The following is a 26946-nucleotide window of genomic DNA, read 5'->3' on the forward strand; positions in this document are numbered from 1 at the left end:
GGGAACTTTACTTACTCAAAGAAAAACTTAAAAATCTTCTAGTCATGCATGAAAAAACATTCAAGTATTATTTGAACATATCTGCTTTAGCAGCTTTACAAACAAATGATTCTCAAAGACGCGTAGGTGTTCCAGCAGTAGTTTGGGGTCCATTGGTCCATTAAAATCTCTGGTTGGTATTGATTGATATTTGAGACGCCCAGGAGAATAAAGCCTGTTCCATCACCAGCAAGCAAAAATAGCCAAGACTCGACCCTCAATACGCCCTTGTAATGAATGTGTTTAAGCACCATATAGATATATAATAGATGTAGGACTTGTATTATAAAGATAGCCATCACCAAATCCAAGCACAGAATGACTTAGATGAACTGCATGGTGGATCATGAGAAGATAATATAACCTACAATAGTATTGATTACTGCATACAGTCTGAGACCAATACAAAAAGAGTTAACTTAGTTAATGATGCAAATGGGTTTACATTTGATTAGTGACCTACTGTAGAAATGGTGCAGTCTTCATCTTTAGTTGCTCAAAATGTCTTTGTTTTACATTAAGCTGCTCAATTTGGTTTGAGCAGACATTATTCGTTATAAACCATGTCTAGAAGAAGTGTGTGGCAGTTGTGTTTACAGATGTATTGGTCTAACAAAGGGTTTTCAAACTTGAGTACCACAAGGAAGTAGAGGTTGTTCAGAGAAAAACAGTGCAACATGCAATACCCATCTCTGAAAACACAAAAATAAAGTGTTTCCCTTTTCAGGGGGTTTATAGCGTAATATAACAGCTTCCTCACTGTTGGTTAACTGAGTACTTTGAGGAAGCTCTTTTAATGAAACACCAGTTTAACGGTTTAAATCTTGACTTTATTTGAAATAACATACACAACTCAGTGCAGCTAGAGAAGACACATTATGAAGCAGTGCGGATGAGCATGTGCACGTGTTTGTGGCACACAGATCAGTAATTGCACTACATAGAAATTATTATTACTATTATTATTACAGTATTGCTATACCCCTCCCCTTGGCATGTCTTGAGTGACTGATTTCCAATCAGCCTCAAGTCTTGGGAGATTCGAACTGGATTGCAATATCCGATTTGTAAAGAGTCCTCCTTATCCTTGACTTAAAAGCTTTTCCCTCAAACCGAGTCCTTTGTATTAAACGTTATAAGTTCCTGAGATCTTTCCATGGTATTATTGAGCCAAGTTTGGTCATTGTAGAAATACAACTCTGTTAAAATTTCACATCTTACCTAGGAAATGAAATTATCCACTGGGAAAAAAAAAAAAAAAAAAAAATGGGAAAGGCAAAAAACGGAACGGAACGAACAAAGTAAAAGAGAGAAGTACATAATGAGTTATTTCTGAGTCTGACTGGCCAGCCCATCTCCAAGTGGACCAATAAGATGACAGAATTTGCTCTCTTCAAGCCCCTCCCACAGGCAGACATGCTCACTAGCACCTCCAGCTCTGATTGGCTGGAAAATCCGCCCATCAGGCCCCAGTCGGCCCATGCTGGGAGAGTGTGTCTTTGTTCCTCCCCCTTTTCTTTAAATTCACCCAGAGTCTTTTCTATCTTTCATCTTTTCCTCACAGTCTCCTCAGGTTTTTCTCATCATTCTGCGTGTTTGCCAGGCTTGGAACTTGTTGTACGCAGCCTGAAGCATTTCCTCCAGGTGGCCCGTTAACTTTTGCAATCAGAAAACACAGGAAATTAATATGCAGTTCCACTGTAAGTGCATCAGAATATTTATAAATCCCCTTAAAACCTCTTCAAATTTCACATAATATGCACAAAAATATATATAAAAAACACTTTACATATGGAAAAATCCAAATACAGGAATCACACTGGAAATTATAGACACATTAAACCTCAAACAACATACAATTTAGCACGGAATGATAAAATTATGTAGTTTAACAAAAAAGTATATGTTGAACAACTGTGTGCAACATATCTCTACAGCAGAATTGAACTCTGTTTGCATCGATAAATCATTATTTTCCTGTTTACGCCTGAAAAGCTGCTTTGAGTTTGAAACAACCTGTATTGTATAAAGCATTATAGAAATAAAAGTGACTTGACTAAACCCTCCGAAATATCTTGCCACATTGACTTTTGTTGTAGGTGCTTTACTGTAACTTATTTTGAATCATAAATTCTTCAACCCTCTGGTACTCTTCACTTAAGGGTCACAACTCGTGGTCCTCGGCAGTTACTTTTCTTAATGAAAGGAATGTACTATATTTTGTTGCAAAAATATGAATTATTTAATATTTTGAGGGGATTTCATGGACCTCACCTACAGTGTTCACTATAAACTATGCACCATTTATTTCTATATAATGTAATAAAATATAAAAAATAGTTGTTATGCATTAAAAATATATAGCTGGGTTTTTAAATTTCCCATTCATTTCCTATAGACCACAAGTGTGACTAGTTTTTAAGACCTCTTATATATATATATATATATATATGTGTGTTCATATAAGAAGTGCCACACAAGAGGGTTAAACAACACTCTATCCTGAACCAGTTTTTCCACATAATTATGGAAATGGTAAATTCTGAAAAGCATTAATTATTCATGTGTACTCTAAGCAGTATTCAGAGAACGCATTACAGTAAATGGAGTGGGCGTGGCCTTACATTAGTGCTCAAATACTGCCGTTGGATCTTCTCTTGAAAGGGGCGGAGCTTCGTCAACTGGAATCTGTCCAGGTTAGATTTCATCTTTACCACCTGTATGCAGGAGGGCGGGACAGATAAAAACAATAAAAGTATAAAAATATACTAAGGCACTCGATGAATTAGTTTTTAGAAAAATATAAAAAGCTGTTATTTTTTCATGGCTTAGATTTTAATGGGGAACTTGCCAACTATTTCAACTCAATAAACCTGTTTAGAAATCATTTGGATGGTTAAATAACCTGTTCTGGTGAAAATGGTGACTTTCCCCGCTCCCCCCGGCGTTCCCAGGCGGAAAACCAACCTTGCAACATGGGGACTAACGTCCCGGTAAGTTGGAAATAGGAAGTCTCGTGAGAAGCGAGAACGAGCGAGAAACACAAACTGCTTTACAGCAATTCGACATAAACACATGTTCTATGACGCTGTGTATGTATTACCCACCTCGGTAGACATAGCTCTACAAGAATAAGTTGGCTGGCTCCGATAATAACAAAAGCACATGAGCAGTGGTAGAAAGGGGGGGGCCGCAAGTGAGGTTTCTTTTTTACGACAGTGTTGTGAAATATACGCCCAACACCTGTAGGGGGAGCTCGTTGAGAAAACATGCGACAACAAAAGTGAAAATCAGCGAAGAAATGGCTAAAGTTGCAAAGTTCCCCTTTAAAAACAGTTGACAAGCTTGTCACTTGTCGAATTAATCGAGTGCCTTGGTTTTTCTTATGAGAGGAACCATCCCTACACCCAAAGAGCACAGAGATGCTGAAGTTACACCCCGTGCAGCACTTTTTGCATTCCTTGTATTTATCAAAATCAGGGTTGGGGGAATTAACGCGTTAATCGATTAATTTAAGATGTTTAACGCATTTAAAAAAAAAAAAAAATGCAATTGACGCAGCACTTTTTAATGACTTCCTGTTGCGGCTGCTATTGTGAGTGTGCCGAACCAAGTCACCCTGTCATGATGGAGAAGAACAATGATGGAGTTTAAGGAGGAATGTTTGCATTTAAAAAGTTGCCTGATGGCTCGTTTGACAAAACAAAAATGCTGTGTACAATTAGCAAAGCTGAATTCAAATACCATAGAAGCTGGATCCACCAAATTTTCGACCGGCGAAAATTAGCATTTTCGGTTTTTGGTTTCAGGAGCGGGTCTTTTCTTTTTAAAGGGAAACTTGGCAACTATTTCAACTCAATAAACTCTTTTAGAAATCATTCCGCTCCGTATGTGCGCCGCGCTCTCCGTTCCGCGCGTGTGTGTGTATGTGTGTGGGCGCGCTCTCTGCTCATGTTCCGCTCCGTGTTTGCGCTGTGCATTCTGCTCTGTCGTTCACGGCCCAACCGCTCCAATTATGTACCGATCACGCACTGGAAAAGCAAAGTCCGCTCAAATAACGTGACATTTCTCAATAGTCGACTTCTGTTTGCAAGAGCCCTACTGAGCTGGTATAGCCATGCTGGGCAACAATGGTAAAATGACCTGCTCTGATCACGTGCTCTGGTAATAATAGCTTTGTAGGACTATACTATATTTTGATAATTAGTCCCCCCCAAAAAATCTGTTAAATCTGAGTATGTTGCATAGAACTGAATGAAGAATAATATATTGATGTTTAATATTATTTTAATATAGGACTCTTTTCTGTTCCGTTTTTTCTGTGTTGTTTAATTTAATTAGGTGATTCTACGTTTAAATATTGATGATTACAAGCTTGAGGGAAATGCGATTAATTGCAATTAATTACAGCAAATTGTGCAATTAATTTGTTAATTTTTTTAATCGATTTCCAGCCCTAATTAAAATATACTACTTCCTTGTTTTTATTTGGAAACATTAGAATTTGAAGTAATTGCAGGTGTACTCCTTGACCTTCTCCTCCAGGAAAGGAGTGCTGACGGGGAAACAGGACCAGAAGTGTCGGAGCAGCTCTCCAGCGGCCGTGTATAAGTGCTTCAGCTCGCCCTGAACATCAGTGGGCACTAATTCTATATAAATAAACACAAAGAAAGAATAGATCAAGTTAATGGACAGTAAGATGCCTTAATGAGACTTAAAATGCTTGGTTTAAACTCCTCGCAATAGCAGAGTGCACTAAAGTCTCAGCTGAGGCGGGTACATTTAATATTATTATTATATTGGGATGAAAAGACAGTGAGAGGTTAAACACTGACGGTTAATGGTCTGTTGGCCTCCGGCCAGCATCAGGACTCCTCCAGGTGACAGCGCTGTGATGGCGGAGCTTGCTGCACTGCTTGACATCACCTAAAACATGCCAGAAAATAAAACACAGTCTAGAATGCAAGTTTCAAGCTTTTACCCACAGATCCACATCGACCTCTCACTGGTGTACCTGCGTCAGCCGGGGTTTATAGTTCCTCATCTCCTGCTGGATAATGCTGATGGAGTTGATGATGTCCTGACTGGTGGAGTAATGCTGCGACTGCAGCGGAGTCGGGCCATGGGAATATCTTACAGGAACAAACACATTTAAAAAATAGTTAATATGCAGATGTGTAGATTATCCAAACATCTACGTGGTGTCGGAATAAAGGTGCTGGGTGTTTACCTGTCTGATTTCTTCAGGTTCAGAGCGATGGTCTTACGCACAGTCTCACCCTGAAGGTCATCGTATTCTATGGCTTCCTGTAATTTCACCTGAAGAGCCACAAAAAAACATGAGAATCTAGTGTCATTCATGTTTAAAAAAAGAAAGACATAAAAGACTAATAAGTCCTTAACAATTGATACTTATTAGATTTATTATAAAATCTTATTTTATAATAAATGTGCATTATGTATATATATTATCCACATTTTGGAACAATCCATAAAAAAAAATATATATATATATTTATTTATTTTTAATGGATTGTTCGAAAATGTGGATAATTATCAAAAGTCATAATTGTTAAGACAAAACATTTCAATTATGGCTTAAAAGTTAGGGGTCGAAACCATAAATTGAGACTGATTTTTTAAAAAAAAACTCAATGACATAAAAATTATGATTAAAATACTGAATAATGAGATATATATAATTATGAGAAAGTAATAATTATGATAAAAAGTTTAAACTTTGACAAAAACTCATGTAGAAATGATGACTTATCTCATAATTATGATGTACCTAAGCATGATTTTGAAAAAAATTACTAATTGTAACATTTAAAATGTAGTTATTATTATTATATATAATAATTGTATTTATAAAGCTACATTTTGCTACATCCAGAGGGATCTGCTTTGTGTCGTGCCTAACAACATTATCATAGTAATGCACAACCTCGAGTGGCGTTTCACCTTTTTGAGTGGCGGCTGAAAGAAATCTGAATCTCTGGAGTTCCCATCAGTGCTGCTGGTCTCACTGGCTTGATCACTGGGAGCGTCCCTATATAACACACACACACACAGAGAGAGAGAGAGAGAGAATATTAAACGCATGCAAACACATACAAACACCCACACTCGCTGTTGAGTCGCTTACGCTCTGCGAAGGCCGGCTGCCAGCACCATGGCACTGTGGTGGTTAAAGCGTTTGATTATGGCGGAGTTGCTGTTTTCTCTCAGTGATTTGTTTGAGGGGTTTGATGAAGTGGGAACTTTAGCCGTGCCGTAACCCTTCAGAGAAACACAGAGAGAACCAGTTTCACCAAACAATCCTACATGGAGAGGAACTGTCATTAAAGTCTAACATCACTCACCTCATCTAATGTCTTATCCTCGAGTGAAAGCAGATCCACCATGGGGTTCTTCACTCCTTGGTTCACCATAGATTTCTGGCCTGAAAAGTGCGAATAAACATCAGAATACAACTCACACAGACACAGAAGCTCAGATGAAGTCAGATTCCTGCAGAGTATATAAGACCTCAAAACTACATAAAGACTTCACAGGTACAGTACCCTTCTCGTCCTGCTTGGCACACTCGGAGAAGATGTCCTGCTGGCCCGTGTTGATCCGGTCCCTGTGGAAGTAATGAGACTGAAAGAACCGTGTCCAGAACTCCTTCTCCGTCATGTTGTGAGGAACGTTCTCAGCGTATTTCTGCTTGACTGCAATCAATGACAAAGAGAGACAGAAAAGGGTCAAGAGGCGGAGGGAGAAACCACCAAAGTGCCAATTTGACACTTTCGTAGCATTTTATTTGTCCCTAAAGTCTCAAAACAGTTATAAATTCTAAATCTTTCAATACTTTTTTGAGACCTTAAACAGGGTACTATACCTTTAAGACTACTATATGTAAACATGATTTGCTATGATTGATTTGGCCATCTTTTTGTCAAATTCTAACATCATTAGATGTATCCGTCAAAAAAACTTTTTTTTTTGTGACATTTTATGTAGAACTTTTATCTAATTATGATTTACTTATGCCATTCTCCCCTCATGATTCCATCTTTTTGTCTTAATTATGAGAATTATAAAAAGTTTAAACTTTTAAAAGTTTGACAAAAAGCCATAATTATGACACATTTTATGTAGAAATTATGACTTTTCTCTCATAATTATGTTTGACCTAGGCATGACTTTTTTCTTATATGTGGCACAAAAAGGCTCCCATTCATAATGCATTGTGACGAGCTCAATAATAAAACATGGAGAGAAACAATTCATTCAATACCAAAAGGTATCAATAAAAAGCATTATGTATTTTTTTTATATAATTTATTTATAAACTTTTTCAAAGCATTAAGAGAAAGCTTCATACAATTAAAGTTATTGCATTATGTATTTTTATGCTTATTAGAGTAACACACTGTTAGCTGTGTTAATTGTGGCAAAACATGCTGAGATAAATTGTTTATTAGTTTATAAATTATTTTTGTTCTAAATCAGTGATCCATATCAGTTCAGATGCCGACTTAGGAGGAAGCTGTCTATGTAGGCAGTAGACAGCAAGGCAGCTCACTCGGGTTTGAAACGGACACATTGTTTGCAACGATAGAGATAGTTTGATCTCTCACCTGTAGGGTAAGTTCTGAAGATCGACTCGATGATGTCAGAGGTCAGATTGTACCGCAGGCCGTTGCATCCGTCTGTCTGTGGTCGGATGTCAGCCTGTAACCACGATGACATGATCATGAGGTGAATTTACACTGTAAATGCGCTCGTTAAATCACAATGATTATTATAAATTATTTATCCGTGCACATCTTTTTTTTTTTTTTTTTTTTCATGTGCACTCGTAATCTTAAAAGGGGCGGTATAATGCCCTTTTCACAAGATGTCAAATAAATCTTTGATGTCCCCAGAGTGTGTGTGTGAAGTTTTAGCTCAAAATACCCCACAGATATTTTTATATAGCACGTTAAAGTTGGCACTTTTTGAGGGTGAGCAAAAAACACCGTTTTGTGTCTGTCCCTTTAAATGCAAATTAGCGGCTGCTCCCGGCACAGGGGGCGGAGTTTCAACAGCTCGTGTCCTTTTACCTCACACACACATGCACTGGAAATTTCAAAAACTTTTAGCCTTTTATGTTCAAACCGGAGTCGGACAATGATGGAGAGACTCAAGAAGAAGTGACAACATGTAGAAGCAACATTTCTGAATGGTTAGTTGATGAATTTATGAAGCTTATGTGTAGTTATCTTCTAGTCATTGATTAGCATATTCTGTCATGATAATCTATAACTCGTGTTCTGGGGGCGGGGTTTATGTAAATTCTACGGTTGGTGAAGTCACTAACCCGGGTGGAATGTCGTGTAGTCTCTACCAGCCGTTTGTTGTAGTCCTTAAAAAGCAATTTCTTTAAAAGCAAATATCTCCCTTTGCTTTGAACTTTGAGCGTTGTAACTTTGCAGATGTTGTTTATGATCAAACAGCAACATTACACACTAACTAAAGTTAGAAAAGTGAAATCATAATCAACCACCCCTTTAAACAAAAATTAAAAAAATCTTTAATCAGCTTTCCTGTAGCTCAAACAGTAGTGTTGGCGCTTGCAACACCAAGGCCATGAGTTTGATTCCCAGAGAAAGCAAGAACTGATAAGAATGTAAGTGTTGTACCTTGAAATGCAATGTAAGTCACTTAAATAAAAGCATCTGCCAAATGCGTAAATGTAAATGTAAAACGTTAACCTCCAAAAGACATCTGTTCTCTTCATGACGTGTGTCTCGGCGGAGGGTGGGACTAAACATCCTCCACAATCTGACTTTCAGATCTGCATCAATATAGTTAGCAACGCCCAACTTCCTACAATCCAATCAATTCCAGAGGCCGAATTGATTGGCCAATCCAATCAGGAGTCCCTAAATTTTTTTTCTTATTCCAGATGCCATTTAGTTATTAGCCTTGTGATGCGTTTAAACTCACCAGGAAGGCAGCAGAGATGCCCACTTCCTGTTGTTTGTTGTTGGCGAGGGAGTGCTCCACAGAATTCAGGCTCATCCGATTGGCCCAGAACTCCTCAGCGCTGATCACCTGACTCACCACTAAGTCCTTATAGAGCTGGAACAGAACAGGGTCTTCCTGCAACATCCTGAAACATAAAGCATCAGCTGGAGGTTATACAATGACACAATAATCTAATGATGGCAAATGAGATGCAAGCAAAACGTTACCTGTTCTTCTCCTCCAGCTCTTTATTGGCTTTCTTCTTGAACTTGGGCAGGAGCTGCTGTAGCAGTTCTTTGATGGCGTCTCTGTCCTTCAGTGCTGTGCTCTCATTGGCGAAATGAAAGGTGGTGCTTTCTCCAGTGTGCAGAACCAGCTGGAGCTGGATCTTTGCCTTACCATCAGGACTGATCTTCTGACCTGCACAGGTATAGAAAAAAAAAAAAGTCAACAAACAAATACATATATATATATATATACACACTGATGAGCCAAAACATTATGACCAGTCACAGGTGAAGAGAATATCATTGATCATCTCCTAACGAGGCCACATATTAAGATGCGGGAGAAATGGACAGGAATAAAGATCTGAGCTTCTCTAAACGAAGTAGTCACTGAGGCACCATTTCTGGAAGGAGATTGGACTTCAACTGTAATTTCTACATTTCCATAACTGTTTATTTCACACCGACATGAGTTGTTCTGCAGTGAACTGTACTAACGGTTTCTGCGGGAGTGTGGGCGGGACATTGATATCGCGGCTCCACTTTACGTCCACGACCGCGCAGAATCAGGCCCCAAATCTGCGCAAGATGTCAGCGCCATATTGGGACATTGGCGGCTTCACTTTTCTACAATAGAAGAGAGTGTAGGTGCGTCGTCTATCTTTTTTTTTTACAGTCTATGGTCACAACACACACTGCAACTCACTCGTCTGCTGCGTCACTGCAGATCAATGGGCACGCAAGCGTCAGAACTGGACCTCGGAGCTGTAGAAGAAGGTCACCTGGTCCGATGAGTCCAGTTTTCTTTTACATCTCGTGGGCCGGCCGTGTACGTGTGTGGTGTTGAACTGGGGAAGTGATGGCACCAGGATCACTGTGGGACGACGACGAGCCGGTGGAGGGAGTGTGATGCTCTGGGCAATGTTCTGCTGAGAAACCCTTGGTCCGGCCATTCATGTGGACGTCAATTTGACACGTGCCACCAACTTAAACATCGTTGCAGACCAGGTGCAGTCCATGACAATGGTGGAAGTGGCTCTTTCAGCAGGATAATGTACTCTGCGACACTGCACACATTGTTCAGGAATGGTTTGAGGAACATGATGAAGAGTTCAAGGTGTTCAATGCCTCCAAATACCCCAGCTCTCAATCCAACTGAGCATCTGTGGGATGTGCTGGACCGACAGTTCGATCCACGCCGGCTTCATCTCGCAACCTACAGGACTTGCAGGAACTGAGACCACAGGACACCTTCAGGACGCCTCAGCGGGACGGTGCTCTTTTAGCAGCACACGGATGACCAACAGCATATCAGGCAGGTGCAGGTGGTCATCAGTTTTTGGCTCATCGGTGTGATTATGACACACACACACAATTTAGATTGCAAAAATAACATAATTGGAGCTCTTTTACCACAAATTAAATTTCCATGCTAACAGTGACTACTAAACATGATTTTTAGTCTGACTTGTGATTTCTACATTTCATGACTGAACTTGAAAGGTTTATACACTGTTAAAAATCGATTTCACTGCAAAGAAAAATCTAAAATGGATTTCTATTAATCGATGCATAATGTTGGGTTTTTAAGGCATTGCTATAAGTATTTTAACACATGTCAAAAGGTTGCACCCGTGCCGTTCGTCTACACCAGGGGTCACCAAACTCGGTCCTGCAGAGTTTACCTCCAACCCCAATTAAACACACCTGAACCAGCTAATCAAGGTCTCACTAGGCATACTAGAAACTTTCAAGCTGATGTGTTGGAGCTGAACTCTGCAGGACAGCGGCCCTCCAGGACCGAGTTTGGTGACCCCACACCAAACAAACCCAAATGAGGCTGAAATGTGGGTGTAACTCACAGCGGATGTCGGCATAAAGGTGGCTGACCGAAAAACGGTCCTTCCCTTCTGGACCCCAGGCGATCCGCTCGGCCATCAGGTACAGAGTCCCGTCCTGCTTTCTCTGACGGACCCTCTTCACCACCAACAACACCTCCTCGGACAGAGACGCCATGACTACACAAACAAAGGGACGTCCCAACCTCATTATTAATGCAGGACATTCAGATTAAAGATTTATTATGTGAACATAAATTGAACCTCCCTATTAAAGATGGCTCATCACATAGTTTGTGGTTTGTGAAGGAAATAATGGACTCAAAACCCATTAAGGGTTGTGAAGAAGAGTGTGCATTTAGCAGCTCTCAATAAACATAAAAACATGCAGAAATAAGATATTACATCAGAGACAAAACAGCCAATAATCAGATTCAAAACAGATATTAAATATCTATATCAGAAATTAAGTCAGATATGACAACAGAAACAGATCTGACTCAGAATAGACATCGAATCAGTTCAGATATGACAGATTCAGATTAATCCGATATTAAATCAGATTCATATCAGATGGAGCTAACAGCACTAGCACATTTCACTTATTCTTCACAAAACCCTTTGTTAAAGTCAATTAATTAAGTCGCATTCTCAGTAAATGTAGAAATAGAGAATCTAAACTACTGTTTTTTTAATGCCAGAGACATTTTAAACACAACAAAACACATTTTAAACACATAAAGGTGAAGAATCTGAAATCTGCAACTGAAAGCTGAACTCACGCTCACAGCCGGTGACTTTAATTAACTGTTTTATTTCAATTTAATAAACCCTCACCTGGCGCTCCAAAGCAGCTGAGGCTGAAGCCTCAATATTGATCTTGTGGTAAGCGACGTGAAATCAGTGTTGATGTCAGTATTTGTGTTTTATTTACAGTCGTTACGGACGCCGTGAGTGACAGCAGCCCTCAGATCCGCCTTACAGAGTGAAGCCAGAAACAGTGACGCGCTTCCTCATAATGGCTGCCAAAGGGAACGTATTTCAAAATTAAAGTTCTATATATATATATATATATATATATATATATATATATATATATATATATATATATATATATATATATATATATATTGTCAACGGATTCCATTTTAATAATATAATATAATATAATATAATATAATATAATATAATATAATATAAAATAATATAATATAATATAATATAATATAAAAGTAATATAATACAATATAATATAACGGTAATATAATATAATGTAATATAAAGGTAATATAATATAATGTAATATAATATAAAGGTAATATAAAACAATATAATATAATGGTAATATATAATATAACGGTAATATAATATAATATAATATAAAGGTAATATAAATATCATATAAAGGTAATATAATATATTATAATCATAGACTGTAAAAAATAATAATATAGAACGCTCTGTATTACACACTCATAAAACTTATCGATTGTGTTTTTATTTAGAACGCAACACAACTTTTATTTTGACAGCAGACATCGCTCGTGTTCCGACTTTAGACTTTCCTTATTGCTGCTAATGGAACGAAAATGCAACTTCCATACATGAAAGCAAGTGACAGTTCTTTGTGTTCATCACCAGGATAAGTCAATGAATTGGTTTGGTTTTGGTTTCAATGGCTTTGGTCAGATACGGCCGGCAGATGCCACCTGTAAAGTGAACACACCTGTCCTGATTTCAGATGTGTGTAGATCATGTGTGATCAGATCAGACTGTAGAGTCAGAGCCAGCTGGAGCTCCAGAGCTCATGTGCATCGCACAGACTGTAAGTGAACAAACATATTTTCTTAAATAGATGATTTTACTTTGCTTGGTTTTTCTACAATATTAGTCACATTTACTATACCTAAACTATGATAAAATAAATTAACTGGTACCACTTTACAATAAAGTTAATTTAACTACCTTAGTTACAATGAACTAAGAATCAACAATACTTCTTCAGTATTTATAAATCTTAGTTAATATTATTTTCAACATTTACTAATACATGATTAAAATCAAAGGTTGTATTTGTTAACATTAGTTAATGTACTGTGACCATTTTTATTACTAACATTAACAAAGATGAATAAATACTGTAACAAATGTATTTCTCATTGTTAGTTTATGTTAGTTAATACATTAAATAATGTTAACTACTGAACCTTATTGTAAAGTGTTACCAAATAACTTTCTATTTACATATTATTTTGTATTAATATTTTAATATGATTAATATTTTGTGCATATCACTTACATACATTTTATGCATATCCTTTGCTCACATTATATATCTAACTGATTATCTTCGATCTATAATGGGTTTTGTTGCAGGTGGCAGTCATGTTTGCGTGTCAGGGTTCGGGTTCGGGTCCGGTTCATCAGAACAGATGTGCGGAGACACTTTTCCAGAGAGTCGGGGGTGCACAGACGCTCTCATCAGTGAAAGACACCTGACGCTCAACTTCACAGACAGAGTGGAATGCTGGGAAATACAGCAGCCACAAAACAAGCTTGTGTGGAAGAGGGAGCAAGACCTCTCTGCCAATACTGGTAATATACAGATGTGCACAGTCCTGATTATGTTGTTGAAGTAATTGCTACTGATATGATGCATTTAAAGGGGTAGTATAATGCCCTTTTCACAAGATGTAAAATAAGTCATTGATGTCCCCAGAGTGTGTGTGTGAAGTTTTAGCTCAAAATACCCCACAGATATTTTTATATAGCATGTTAAAGTTGTCACTTTTTGAGGGTGAGCAAAAAACACCGTTTCCTTTAAATGCAAATGAGCTGCTGCTCCCGGCACAGGGGCGGAGCTTCAACAGCTCGTGTGCTTTTACTTACACACACACGCACTGAAAATGTCAAAAACTTTTAGCCTCTTCTTTTACTCAAGAAGAAGTGACAACATGTAGAAGCAACATTTCTGAATGGTTAGTTGATGAATTTATGAAGCTTATGTGTAGTTATCTTCTAGTAAATGATTAGCATATTCTGTCTTGATAATCTATAAATCGTGTTCAGGGGGCGGGTTTATGTAAATTCTAGGGTTTGTGATGTCACTAATCCGGGAGGAATGTCGTGTTGTCTCTACCAGCCGTTTGTTGTAGTCCATAAAAAGCAATTTCTTTAAAAGCAAATATCTCCCTTTGCTTTGAACTTTGAGCGTTGTAACTTTGCAGATGTTGTTTATGATCAAACAGCAACATTACACAGTAACTAAAGTTAGAAAAGTGAAATCATAATCAACCACCCCTTTAAACAGGACAAACCGCCCCGCTGCCGTTGGTGCCCGGCGGGTACGTCATGCCCAGATCTCCTTTTTTCCGTGCGCTCTGCTCTGAACTGTGTGCCGTGAGCCTGGCGTTGGGCACAGAACACGCTGTGCTGCTGACTTCAGTCGGGACTGTGTATTCCTGGGGATCTGGAAGGTACGAGGAAGATTGCTAGTATTAATAATTTATTATAAAACGGATAGTTCCGGTCCTTGATTCTGATTGGTTGAGCTGCGTACGAAGCCGTTGTAAATGACTCAACAAATGCATTACATTCGTGTTACTGCGCAACTGCCGTTTGTGATTCTTTGTTGCTGCAATATTTATATTTTACCAGAGGTGGGTAGAGTATCCAAAAACTGTACTCAAGTAAAAGTACAAGTACTTCTAGAAATATTTACTCAAAGTAAAAGTAAAAGTAACAATATTAATAGTTACTTGAGTAAGAGTAAAAAAGTATCCAATGAGAAAACTACTCAAGTAGTTAGTTACTAGTTACTTCGGATCATAGGCCGATATATATGATATATATATAAAACATGATATTATTTAGATATTTTTTATTTAAATGACTATTATTATCATAATTAGTATCCAATGAGAAAAGTATCCAATGAGAAAACTACTCAAGTAGCTATAGTTAGTTACTTCGGATCATAGGCCTATATATACTATGATATATATATAAAACATGATATTATTTAGATATTTTTTATTTAAATGACTATTATTATCATAATTAGATAGGCTATCTTTGCCACAAAAACAGAAGAGACAAGCATTATTTCTGCCATCTGCAGCCCGAAAATCATTGCCTGTCCTTTGGTTTGTATAATAGTAACTTATACAACTACAGTTGGATTATTAGACAATGTCAAAATATAGTGTATCTGCAGAGTTTTGCATTTAAAGGCATGTAAAGGGAAACATTGACACAGAGAAGAAAGAGTTAAAACTCTTCACATGTGCTCGCGCTGACCGCTACTGAACATCTGAACACAAACGACGATCAAACGCACATCGACGGATCTTCTTCTGTCTGTTCTCCAAAATGTAATCAAATGTATATTTCTGCAAGCATGTTTAAACTGGTCAACAGTGTCTAAGGCAGGCAAAGGCATTCGTTTTCAAGTTGAGTTCGCACGCGACTGCGCAATACACACACATTACCGCGGGATGGCGGGTGTTCATTTCATATGTGGACAATGGTAGCTTATTTATTGTATAAAGTAATGTATGTCCAAAAAAAAACGGGTAATGTCATACTTTGAAGTAGTGCTATATCGTAATAATCTGTTTGGTTGTAAAATGTATTACCTGAATGAAATGAAATCGAATATCGTCCTGTGGAACGATATTCCACAGGATATATCGTCCTCAGCATACGAAGATAATAGAGATCTTCATCGCTGGCAAAAATTATGCATTTGCAGATTTGCGTTCACTTGACTGTGCTGTAGGTCCACAGCCACTTCATCCAACGCTCTTGATGTTCTTAAATCTTCCTGTTACGACTCCGAGTCGAGTGTGAATTGAAAGCGCTTCAGACGATTCAGTGCGTGCAGGAAACTGAACAGATCATACAAACTGATTCGCGAACCGATTTAGACAGATCTGCCCACTTGTTTGATGAAGTCTTTGAACAGAATCGACTCAAAAGAGTGATTCATTTGTGAATTGAGCATCGCTCATGCCCAGAAAAAAGATACAGCGCGCTTGGAATAAACTACGCATTTAACAACACGTATTGCATTAAAATAAAGTAACGAGAGGAACATCGCTCAACGTAACGAAGTAAAAGTACCGTTTTTTTATTAGAAATGTACTCGAGTAAAAGTAAAAAGTACCCACATTTAAATCTACTCTTAAAAGTACAATTTTTCCCAAAAAATACTCAAGTAAATGTAACGAAGTAAATGTACTTCGTTACTACCCACCTCTGTATTTTACATATTATATTATTTAGTATTTGTTGTACCACCTCTAATTTATGCGTATTGTGAAAAATCATTGTATTACAGTAATGTTTAATGTAAAATAAAACATAATTTAAAGCATTATTCATTTCTTTTGGTGTAAAACTTACTCGATGTGTCTTTAAACTACTCAGTTCCGATGATGAATGTTTGTAAGATGCTGTGTTGTTTCGGCAGTCACGGTCAGCTGGGTCACGGCGCTCTGACGGCGCAGGACGAGCCTCAGGTCGTGGAGGCGCTGTGGGGCGTCCCGATCCAAACAGTGTCCGCCGGGAGCTGGCACTCCGCTTCTGTCAGCAGTGAGATTATCCCACATACATTCCCTGTCAAATCCAGCCGTTCGGTTGATCTTTGTGAGCATACTGTAAACACACACTGCAAAAAAAAAAATCTTGTTTCCAGTCCAAATATAAAAAAATACTTACCGGTTAAAAAATCTAAATGAAGTGAGTTTTTGCCTAAAACAAGCCAAATTATCTGCCAATGGGGTAAGAAAAATGATCTTAAAGGGATAGTTCACCAACTGGTCATCTATGTACGGTAGTAGAAATGTGAAATTATTTTTGAAATAGGTGCCTTCTAGACTGAGAAAAGCTAGTAAAAAAATACCCCGTTGACAGATTATTTTACTTGTTTTAGGCAAAAACTCACTTCATTTGAATTCATCATTCATCAGAAAACAAGACTTAAAGGTTGTATCAGCGATTTCAGGCCCAAAAATAAATTTCCTAACGATCCGCTAGCTGCCCGCCCCATAAGCAGGCCGTCAAAAAAACGCGTCTCTGTAGGCAGCCTAGGCTCTGAGATCTGCACACAAAAACAAATGGTTTCACCAACCACTCAAAACCAAAATAAACAGTGTTCCAACCAATCACAGACAGTGAGGGTGTTGTGAGGTTTTGCGCTCGTGCACGGCTGCACGCGAAGTCGGAGCTGAAGAAGAAGCCAGCGTCTATCAATGAACAAGAGAAATTGAACATGGCTGAGTCAATCCCCAAGAGGAGGAGGAGGAGGATTAGGGCGAGGGAATACCATCGTGTTCATTCCAAGACACGGCTTCTTCTTCAGCTCCGACTTCGCGTGCAGCCGTGCACGAGCGCAAAACCTCACAACACCCAGCCCCTGTCTGTGATTGGTTGGAACACTGTTTATTTTGGTTTTGAGTGGTTGGTGAAACCATTTGTTTTTGTGAGCAGATCTCAGAGCCTAGGCTGCATACAGAGACGCGTTTTTTTGACGGCCTGCTTATGGGGCGGGCAGCTAGCGGATCGTTAGGAAAGATTAGATGAATGTGATCATTTATTTTTAGGCCTGAAATCGCTGATACAACCTTTAATATCTTATGTTATCTCACTCATCTAGTAAATGCATTTTGATTTAAGAATTTTTAGATATTTAGACTGGAAACAAGACAAAAACACTAAGTAAGAATTTAACTTTTTGCTGTGCAACCGCCTCTTCAAGGCTTGTTTGATTGTTTTATGGTAAAAACAGACTCAAAATTGGACTCAAAATTCCTTTGGCCAGAAGAAACGTGTATAAAAAATCGTTTGACCCAATGGCTGGGATTATCTTAAATCGTACAATTTTGTCAAAAAGTGATACAATAGAGTGACTGGCATTATAGCACTTTTTTTTTAATGATGGAAACAGTTTGTGTTGTTAATGCGTGATGTGTTTTTAAAGTCGGCATGAAATCAAAATTGACCCGATTTACTTTGTTAGCGGATATTACTAGTCTTGTGGTGAACAATGAATCCGTGCAAGTTAATACACAGAAAAAAATAGTTTGCAGAAATTATCTTTAATCAAAGTCTGAAAAGTTACTTCCGGTCTGGAATGGTTCTTATTCGGATGACGTAGGTTTGACGGATTGGGTTGAGGAGGAGCGCTAAAGTAAAACCCTGCCCTCTGTTCAATATTCCCTTTCACTCGGAAATGCGTCACAACACTTGAGAAAAGTCGTTTGCAACTTCCGGTTCACGCGGACTTTAAGCATTAATGTGAATGTATCTGTCACCAGGGTCAAAGACAAATTTCAGCATGGACAATAAAGTTCAACTCCACTCAACTTTACTGACTGTTCATCTGAAATCTGTCTGAAATAAAAGTGTTGTTTATTGTGTTTAGCTGGCGGGGACCTGTATATGTGGGGCTGGAATGAAAGCGGGCAGCTCGGTCTGCCATCTAGAGGCCTGGAGGAGGAAAAACACAGAGCAAAAAGTGGAGGTAAAAGGACTAAAATATATGACTTTACATATGTGACCCTGGACCACAAAACCAGTCACATGGTTAATTTTTTTGAAATAGAGATGTATACATTACCTGAAAGCTGAATAAATAAGCTTTCCATTGATCTATGTTTTTTTAGGATATGACAATATTTCGCCGATACAACTATTAGAAAATCTGGAATCTGAGGATGCAAAAAAATCGAAACATTGAGAAAATCTCCTTTAAAGTTGTGCATTTATGTTCACGGTTGTGTTGCATTCACTCACAAAAATACATGTTTTATATATTTACGGTTGGACATTTTCTAAATATCTTCATGGAATATGATCTTTACTTAATATCCTAATGATTTTTGGCATAAAAGAAAAATGTATAACTTTGACCCATACAATGTGTTGTTGGCTATTGCCACAAATATACCCGTGACTGGTTTTGTCGTCCAGGGTCACATTTTAATGTTTACTCAGGGCTGCCATCTCTCACGCATCGTTCTCACGCCACATATCCATAAACAGCAGTAAACAAACTTTCAAAATCTGTCAATGTTATTCAACAATAAACACCGCTTTGCCGTTCTTCAATGTGCCTCAGTTCAACTGGCACGTGAACCGATCATCTCTTCCTCTTTACTTCTAGTTATAGCATGAAATAAATAGGGATGCACGACATATCGACCACCATATCGGTATCGGCCGATATATGTTCATTTTTAATGTTATATATTAAAGCCGATAAATAATGTATTTTTTCCTTCAGCTGAGACACTTCAGATGCGCACTGTTCAACATGATGGTTTTGAATTGCTTGAAATATGATTGAAATCTGTTTCTGTTTAGGAAACACTGAGCAGACCATAAATAAAGATGAAAAGAACCAAGCCGATATGTTCATCTCAATTCAAGCGTTCCCTGCTCTAGTGGACGTCCCTAATGTGTCGGAGATCAGCAGGGTCAGCTGTGGATCCCGTCACACAGCCGCCGTCACAGGTCACTCACCATGTCATCAGTGGAGCAGAAGCTGGACGTAATACTGCTGGTTGACATGAAAAATCATTACCTTATTCTTTTCTTATTTCTTTGTAGGTACAGGGGATCTGTACACCTGGGGATGGGGTAAGAGTTTGCTTTGTTTTTTAGAAATAAATCAGCGTAAATAATTTTTTAAAATGTTTTGATAGAAGTGTCATGCTCAGCAAGGCTACATTTGCTACAAAAATACAGTAATTAAATATTTTTACAATTTAAACATTTTCTAGTTTGTTAAAATTTAATTTATTCCTGTGATCAAAGCTGAATTTTCAGCATCATTACTCCAGTCTTCAGTGTCACATGATCCTTCAGAAATCACTCTAATATGATGATTTGCTGCTGGAGGGGATATTTGTTTTTATGACCCTTCAAGTTTGATTAAACCAACAAAATATAAGGAATATATATATATATATATATGAAGGAAAAACAAAACACTAAACTTGGTTATGGTATATATCTGACAGAATTATTTGGCAAAAAAAGGCAAACTACAGTTACCATTTTATTTTACTATGTAAAAAATGCATTTAAAAAAACAAAAAGCTCACATAGACCACAACATAATCAGTTATTAATATTTTTTGCATCTCATGTTTTTGATGTGTTCATAATTTATTTGCACGACATGCTGGTCAAAAACTGTCTGCACAATTTGGCATGTTTTATTGCGTTATTGCAAATAAAACGATTCACTCGAGTCCAGACACAACTACACAATATGCTTAAATCACATTTTTTATAATATTTAAATAAAGGGTGAAGATTTCAATTTTCCTAGGCTGGACTTCACTTTTGGCCACTACTGTATTTTTTACAGGATTCTCTGATGAACAGGAAGTTCAAAAGAATGTCTTTACTGTCACTTTTGATTAATTCAGTGAGTCCTTGCTGAATAAAAGTATTAATTTCGCTTAAAAACTCAAACTTTGATTGGTTGAGTGTGTTAATTGTTATTTTCAAAAGTGCTAAAAGTTGCCTTTCCTCCGTCTGTCACATTATTAGGTCATTATGGACAGCTGGGACACTGCAGTGAAAGTAGCACAGATGAGCCGACGCTGGTGGATTATTTCCCTACTCACAGCATGTGTGTTCAGGATGTTGTCTGTGGGTTATGGAACACGTTTGTGTCCGCCGTGCCGAAACATCCTCCATCCTGACAGAAACAGACCCGTCTCAGAGCGCCATATGAATACCAGGATGTCAAAGTTGCAGTTTTAAGAGTTTATTAAATTAGGTACAAATATATGATCTAAAATACAGGATAGAAAGTAGTTTTTTTTAAACAGTGAGTAAAAAATGTTTTCAAACATATAAACAGTAGAAACATTAAAAGAGAGAATACATTCAACATGCTACAGTATTGACAGATTAAAGGCGCAGGTGAAAAATCTGGACCGGAGACGGAGAGCAGCTTCCATTCTGTGTAAACTTCACAACACAATCTTGAATGAACTGCAAAAGAACATTGTCAGTCAGTGAGGATCAGGAGAAATGCTGCCTTATGAGTTCAGAAGTCATTATGTGTGGGCAATTTCATATTTCTTTCTCACGGTTTTGCTCCACTACAAAAACAGGATGCTTTTTTTTTTTTTTTTTACACAAACACAAAATGTAATAGATGTAAATTAGGCGTGTAACTGATGCTTTATGTATTTTATTGTTCTCGAGCTGCAACAGAAAATGATGGGAAATGTAATTTTTGTCGTGCAAGCCACATAAAAAGTTAGAAAAAAAAGAGAAATGTTTAAAATGTACAAACTAAAACTGAAATAAAATAATTTTAAAATAAATGAATAAAGCTATATAGAATTTTTCTTAAACTAATAAAAGTGATAAAAGCGCATAACATAATTACTAAAATAAAATTTAAAATATAAAATAATCAAAATATTAATAAATGCTATAATAGTCTATAATTTATACAAAAATAAAAGTGCATAAATCAGCTAAATGAGTACGTCAAGCTTTATCACTATTCCTCAGCTGTTCACTAAATAATACAAACTAAGCAGGGCTGCGTTTCCCAAAATCATAGTAAGCCGACAATTATTTATTTACACAACAATGTTTCCTTTGTGTTTTCCGCGTACAGACGACAGCACTGTCAAAACGATCTCACACGGATCCGCAAAAATGACTAAAATCACTCTATTCTGCTGCCAGGCCAGTAGATGGCGATGTCACTTTGTAAATAAACACTACGCACCTATAGACTAAAAGCATATTATAAAAAAAACACTGTAAAACATGGCTTCGCAGGGCTTATTGCTTTAATACGCATGTACACAAATTCACATTTTTTGTAGTTTACACGGAGCCAATAACGGTATGATGTAAATGAACGGTCAAAATGTATAAAAAGTTTACAATTTTAGTTGAAAACTGTGTCGTGTAAACGGCCCCTAAGTAGATCATAGAAGTATTGCCACCAATGATCTCACAATGCTTTTGGGAAACGCACAATAAACATTCGTAATTAAAACTTAATTAAACTAAAGGCAGCAAAATATGTCAGCTGACCAATTTGGAAATGAAAATAAAATACTTTAAGCTAAATTCTCTCACCTGACAAAATCTGGAGATCTGGAGATGACATGCTGAAATTCGGAGAGGTTCACTGTTCCATCTTTATCGATGTCCGACTCCTCCAGGATCTGCACAATTACATTTGTTCACATTAGTAAAGTCTGACAGAAGTCTCTCGTTTGTCGTGTGTGTATCCGCCGGACTCACATTGCTTATGAGCTGCCTCATCTCCTCTACAGTGAGACGAGTGTCGTCCGTCTCGCCGGTCAGGCAGTTCACCAGCTTCTCCAGATCTCTGGCATCAAGTGTCCCGTCATCGTCAAAGTCTGCAGCGGAACAGAATAATGTTCAGGAACTGCTGTTTAATGGTGTTTGCTAAACTGTGAAAACTCAATTCAGAGTGTGTTCACACTTATAGTTCAGTTCGTTTGGTTCGGAACAATAAAATTAAAAAAACAGTTGAGTTTAACCATTTTCAAATCCATTCAGCCGATCTCTGGGTCTAGCGGTAGCACTTTTAGCATAACTTAGCATAGATCATTGAATCTGATTAGACCGTTAGCATCTCTCTCAAAAAAATTACCAAAGAGTTTCGATATTTTTCCTATTTAAAACTTGACTCTTCTGTAGTTACATCGTGTACTTAAGACCGACTGAAAATGAAAAGTTGCGCTTTTCTAGGCCAAAAAATTTAGTCCTGGTCCGCTTTGCGTTCACATTGCATCAAACCTAAAGACGTAGGGATAAGTTTAAAGTTTTATTTGCCATTTGTACCGGTACAGCTATACAGGTACATAGGAATTTTTGTAGCAGAGCTCGTAGAGTCAACATAAAAGTAAACATAGAAAACCAGCTAGCAAGCTAAGCTACAGTACACACAACACACTACACACATAATAAATAGACTATAAGAAATACATTCAACGAAGGGCAGCTTAAACCTATGTCGAGCAAACCCCCACACTAACAATTATTACTTTAAGATTACTATTTAATTTAAGATTGCTCTACGTTAAAACAAATATTGCACTGTCCCAAGACACTACATAATATAAATATTTAAAAACTTACTGTAATAAACATTTTCTATCTAACAGAGACCGCCACATGATGTGTTCACAATCGGATTGGTCGGCTTTGATGATGTACATTTTGCGAAGGAACTTGCTTGTACATCTATAACAATGCTGTGTTCTGGGCTAAATGCGCTCGTTGTGTGTGCGTAGCTACATATGATGCTATTTTGACCAGCTGAGAACTCGTGAAGAGCTTATAAAATGTGTAAAGGAGTCAAAACCAGAGTTGGTTTGGAAGTGGAGTGAGACTCATCTTTTCAGCGTCTCTGTCCACTTGTTTGATGCACAAGGGTTCGGATGGCAGCGTTCACACTTATTCAGATGAACCAGCAGCGCAATGACATTACAAAATTAGTGCCGGTCACGTTGGAAGTTACCGAGCTGGGGACTATTTTCAGGCGCTGCGTAATATCATTGCGCTGCTGGTACGGCATCAGTTCCTTGATTATTACGCAGGAATGAGAGGATAGTTCCTAGTCATATTGGCCTAGAAAATCGCAACTTTTCATTTTCCATCGGTCTTAGTACACGATGTAACTACAGAAGAGTCAAGTTTTAAATAGAAAAAATATCGCAACTCTTTGGTAATTTTTTTGTGAGAGATGCTAACGGTCTAATCAGATTCAATGATCTATGCTAAGCTATGCTAATAGTGCTACCGCCAGACCTGGGGCCTCATTTATAAAACTGTGCGTAGGATCTTTACTAAAGGTGTACGTGCGCCCGAAAGTCAAAAATGGCGTGCGCAAAAAAATATTCAGACTTATAAAACCGTGCGTACGCCAGAACCTGCGCAGAATTCACTTTATAAATCCCACTCAGCGGAAGATTGTGCGCACATGCGTCTCCTCCCCGAAATAACCATATATGGAGCTAACAACGCCTAGTTTTACTATGCATATCCTCATCTGCATATCATTTACATATGATTATTCATCCACGTGATAACATGTTTAACGGTACAAGACATTAGGAAAATATGAAATACGTATGTGCCGTCACATTACATTACATTCCACTGGCCAAATAGTATTTTTAATTGATATTTGTAATGGAAACAGATAGACCTTGTTGTGCATTATATTTCCACAATCTGCTATTATCATGACAAGCAATTATCTCTGTAGTTAAAAAATTAAAACACAGCATGCCAAAGGAAAAGTGTTCAAAAGCATTGCATCCACATCCACAACAAATATGTATAGGCTATTTATTGAATATATATAGGCGATATATATATTAACTTTAAGTGTTTAACTCCTTTAATGAGAATGGCATATTTAATCTAAATGTTTATATCAGAAGTAAAACATAGTTTAAAAATCATTATTTTGTTTAAACTGTTATTGTGATCACGCACTGTAGCCTATTTATGATAAGGACTCATAATGAAGATTTTATAATCATCTGCCGTACAGTTTTACTTCATCTGCCGACTGCCGTTAGATATGCGTCAGTTTCACTAAACGGCCCAACGCGCTCACTGGCGCGGACATTTAAGGTGTGGATATTTGCTTCAAGTGATAGGCTTGGTGAGTGAAATTATATTTGCATTATCTTTCTGTATATATGTCTAATTTTCTTTAGATGTTCTGTCTAAAAGTGACCAAAAAGACATTTAACTCTAGCTCACCATCGGTGTCGCCAAACTGCTCCGTCTCCAAAACGTTCGTACGCATGGGTCAGAGTTTGCGTGCAGGTGCGCACATTTTCCCGTCAAGTTTGTTTTTATAAATCACAACTTATGCGTCGGAAGTGGCGTACGCCTCTTTCAGGGCCGGTTTTGTGCGTACGCAACGGTTATAAATGAGGCCCCTGGAGATGGATTCGAAAACGGTAAGACTCAACTGTTTAACTCTAGGGGAGTTGAAAAATGAGCATATTTCCTTTAAGAGAGATCCATCTATTACCAAAGATTCGGAAGGCGTAATGGGACTTGATTTCCAGGGTTGCCGAATCACTGAAGGCACTCAAGAGGTCTAGGAAATCCTCAAAGGTCAAGCTGCCATCCCTCAAGTCAGAGGTCGAGAAGACGTGACAAATCCTTTTCCGGAAGGGGTTCGACTGTGAAGGATCGAAACACAGGATTTCCAACAATGTCAGCATATATACAGTTGAATTTCAAAGGATTATAAGAAATTATATTTTGCTTGAAGAAAATGAACCCTATTTTAAGAAACATTATGGTTTCTAAATTGTGACCAGAGTACAGAGTTGATCTTTTACCTTCAGTTCGGGAAGCGTAAGGACCTTCTCCATGGACACCCTGGAGCTGTACGGCCCGTTTTCTCTGCCCTGGAGTTCAGAGAATCTTTTGTGTGCCCTAAACAAACACATTGACGATGAGCCCCAAAGTATCAAATGATAATCAATGACAAAAGTATCATTACATTGAATGTCATTATCAATGTAATGACATTCAAACACTTTTAAGTGTTAGTTGAGCATGCAAATAAACTTGCCACTTTACTGTATGTTTATGTAGTTTAGCTATTGTCACAAGTAAATGTATATACCTTGCTGTTACTAAATCACTTTACAAGGAATGCCAAGGCAAAATGTGCCATAGTAGAGAAGATGCACATGTGAAAATCCAATAATACAAATATAATTTTTTTTAAATAACACAAATATAAAAATCAGGGTAACACTTTATTTTAAGGTGCCATGAGTAACATGTTACTACATGTACTTACTATAGTAATAGTAAATTATGCAAAATGACAAGTAACTAACCCTAACCTAACCTTAATCGTAACTCTATAGTACGGTAAGTACGTAGTTAATTAATATTAATTGGTACGTATTTGAGTAAGTACAATGTAACTATGTCACCTTAAAATAAAATGTAACCAAAATCAGTTTGGGTTTTCAGTGACTGACAAAAAGTTAAGATTAGGTGAAAAACTTCATTGAAAATTAGAATAGGCAGATCACTGAAATAAAAAAATAATTAAATAAGAGTTAAATAGAAATATTAAAGATATAATTAAAATTAACGAAAATTGTAAAAAATAAAGGCTAATTTTAAATAAATACTATAACAATACTAGCTTACTAAATAATACAAAACAATTCAATTCTACAGTCAACATTCACAATTAGCTGCTAAAAATTAAGCAGACTGAAGACAGCAAAATATAGCTAACAAATAAAAAACGAGTTTAAAGTACATTATGACTTCATGATACTTACAGTAAGATTTCTTGCTTAGTGAGAAATGTAAGCTCCTGTGTTACATAAAAAGGACAAAATATAAACAAATAAAAGCAACTCCTCTCTATAAAGAATACATTTATGTTCATAAATAATAAATATATAAATGTGTCTGTCTCACCTGATACTCTGATAGAAGATCTTTCGGCAACTTACTCGCGGTTCCCCCCATTACCGCCTGCTTTAGTTCAGCACGAATAGTGCTTTAACTCTAAACTACAAAAAAAGTCGATTAAAGTTACTATTGTTTCATAATAACCATAACCAAGGCAACTGGCTGTTTTTAGCTAATGTTACCAGGCTAAACAAACTTTGGTCGAAAGGCTTGCGCGCTTCCGCTTCCTGGATGACACGTCAGTTGCTATGGCAGCAGATTTGCAGCGTTCAAAGATCATAATGGATTTTCTCTTATCTTCTTTTTTTATTACAATGAAATCATGTTTAGTTGTAAAAAAAAAAAAA

General features: G+C 37.5%; 3 protein-coding genes across 3 annotated transcripts; 1 reads left to right on the plus strand and 2 right to left on the minus strand.

Annotated features, from left to right (window-relative positions):
- Positions 1-577: 577 nt before the first annotated feature.
- gtf2h1 (general transcription factor IIH, polypeptide 1) lies at positions 578-12137 on the minus strand. The gene is made up of 15 exons (XM_079603072.1): positions 11942-12137; positions 11129-11284; positions 9267-9459; positions 9019-9184; positions 7668-7761; positions 6606-6755; positions 6405-6484; positions 6188-6321; positions 6004-6091; positions 5270-5358; positions 5054-5171; positions 4875-4965; positions 4573-4688; positions 2664-2756; positions 578-1695 (listed from the first exon to the last, which is right to left on the minus strand). The coding sequence occupies exons 2-15, from the start codon at positions 11280-11282 to the stop codon at positions 1609-1611; spliced, it is 1653 nt and encodes a 550-aa protein (XP_079459198.1). The 5' UTR covers positions 11283-11284; positions 11942-12137; the 3' UTR covers positions 578-1608.
- Positions 12138-12607: 470 nt separating this feature from the next.
- rccd1 (RCC1 domain containing 1) lies at positions 12608-21522 on the plus strand. The gene is made up of 8 exons (XM_079603073.1): positions 12608-12929; positions 13481-13699; positions 14415-14580; positions 16578-16699; positions 18531-18629; positions 19472-19621; positions 19718-19747; positions 20669-21522. Exons 1-8 carry the CDS (start codon positions 12755-12757, stop codon positions 20821-20823), a joined length of 1116 nt encoding a protein of 371 aa, XP_079459199.1. The 5' UTR covers positions 12608-12754; the 3' UTR covers positions 20824-21522.
- cib1 (calcium and integrin binding 1 (calmyrin)) lies at positions 20873-26866 on the minus strand. Its single transcript, XM_079603074.1, has 7 exons — positions 26606-26866; positions 26464-26498; positions 25495-25591; positions 25179-25332; positions 22400-22518; positions 22232-22320; positions 20873-21118 (listed from the first exon to the last, which is right to left on the minus strand). Exons 1-7 carry the CDS (start codon positions 26654-26656, stop codon positions 21097-21099), a joined length of 567 nt encoding a protein of 188 aa, XP_079459200.1. The 5' UTR covers positions 26657-26866; the 3' UTR covers positions 20873-21096.
- Between the last annotated feature and the right edge of the window lie 80 nt (positions 26867-26946).

The sequence above is a fragment of the Phoxinus phoxinus genome, assembly GCF_949152265.1.
Source record: "Phoxinus phoxinus genome assembly, chromosome: 25".
NCBI lineage: Eukaryota > Metazoa > Chordata > Actinopteri > Cypriniformes > Leuciscidae > Phoxinus > Phoxinus phoxinus.

What these genes read in the sequence shown, in the direction of transcription:
- gtf2h1 (XM_079603072.1), bottom strand. Translation starts at nt 11,282, where the DNA reads ATGGCGTCTCTGTCCGAGGAGGTGTTGTTGGTGGTGAAGAGGGTCCGT. An exon ending in CTTCAGAACTTACCCTACAG is followed by an intron (nt 6,756 to 7,667) that starts GTGAGAGATCAA and finishes CATTGATTGCAG; the next exon opens with TCAAGCAGAAATACGCTGAG. An exon ending in AGGCCAACAGACCATTAACC is followed by an intron (nt 4,689 to 4,874) that starts GTCAGTGTTTAA and finishes TTATTTATATAG; the next exon opens with AATTAGTGCCCACTGATGTT.
- rccd1 (XM_079603073.1), top strand. Translation starts at nt 12,755, where the DNA reads ATGAATTGGTTTGGTTTTGGTTTCAATGGCTTTGGTCAGATACGGCCG. An exon ending in GCACTCCGCTTCTGTCAGCA is followed by an intron (nt 16,700 to 18,530) that starts GTGAGATTATCC and finishes TATTGTGTTTAG; the next exon opens with CTGGCGGGGACCTGTATATG. An exon ending in TCTGTACACCTGGGGATGGG is followed by an intron (nt 19,748 to 20,668) that starts GTAAGAGTTTGC and finishes TCACATTATTAG; the next exon opens with GTCATTATGGACAGCTGGGA.
- cib1 (XM_079603074.1), bottom strand. Translation starts at nt 26,656, where the DNA reads ATGGGGGGAACCGCGAGTAAGTTGCCGAAAGATCTTCTATCAGAGTAT. An exon ending in TTACGCTTCCCGAACTGAAG is followed by an intron (nt 25,333 to 25,494) that starts GTAAAAGATCAA and finishes GATCCTTCACAG; the next exon opens with TCGAACCCCTTCCGGAAAAG. An exon ending in TGAGGCAGCTCATAAGCAAT is followed by an intron (nt 22,321 to 22,399) that starts GTGAGTCCGGCG and finishes GTAATTGTGCAG; the next exon opens with ATCCTGGAGGAGTCGGACAT.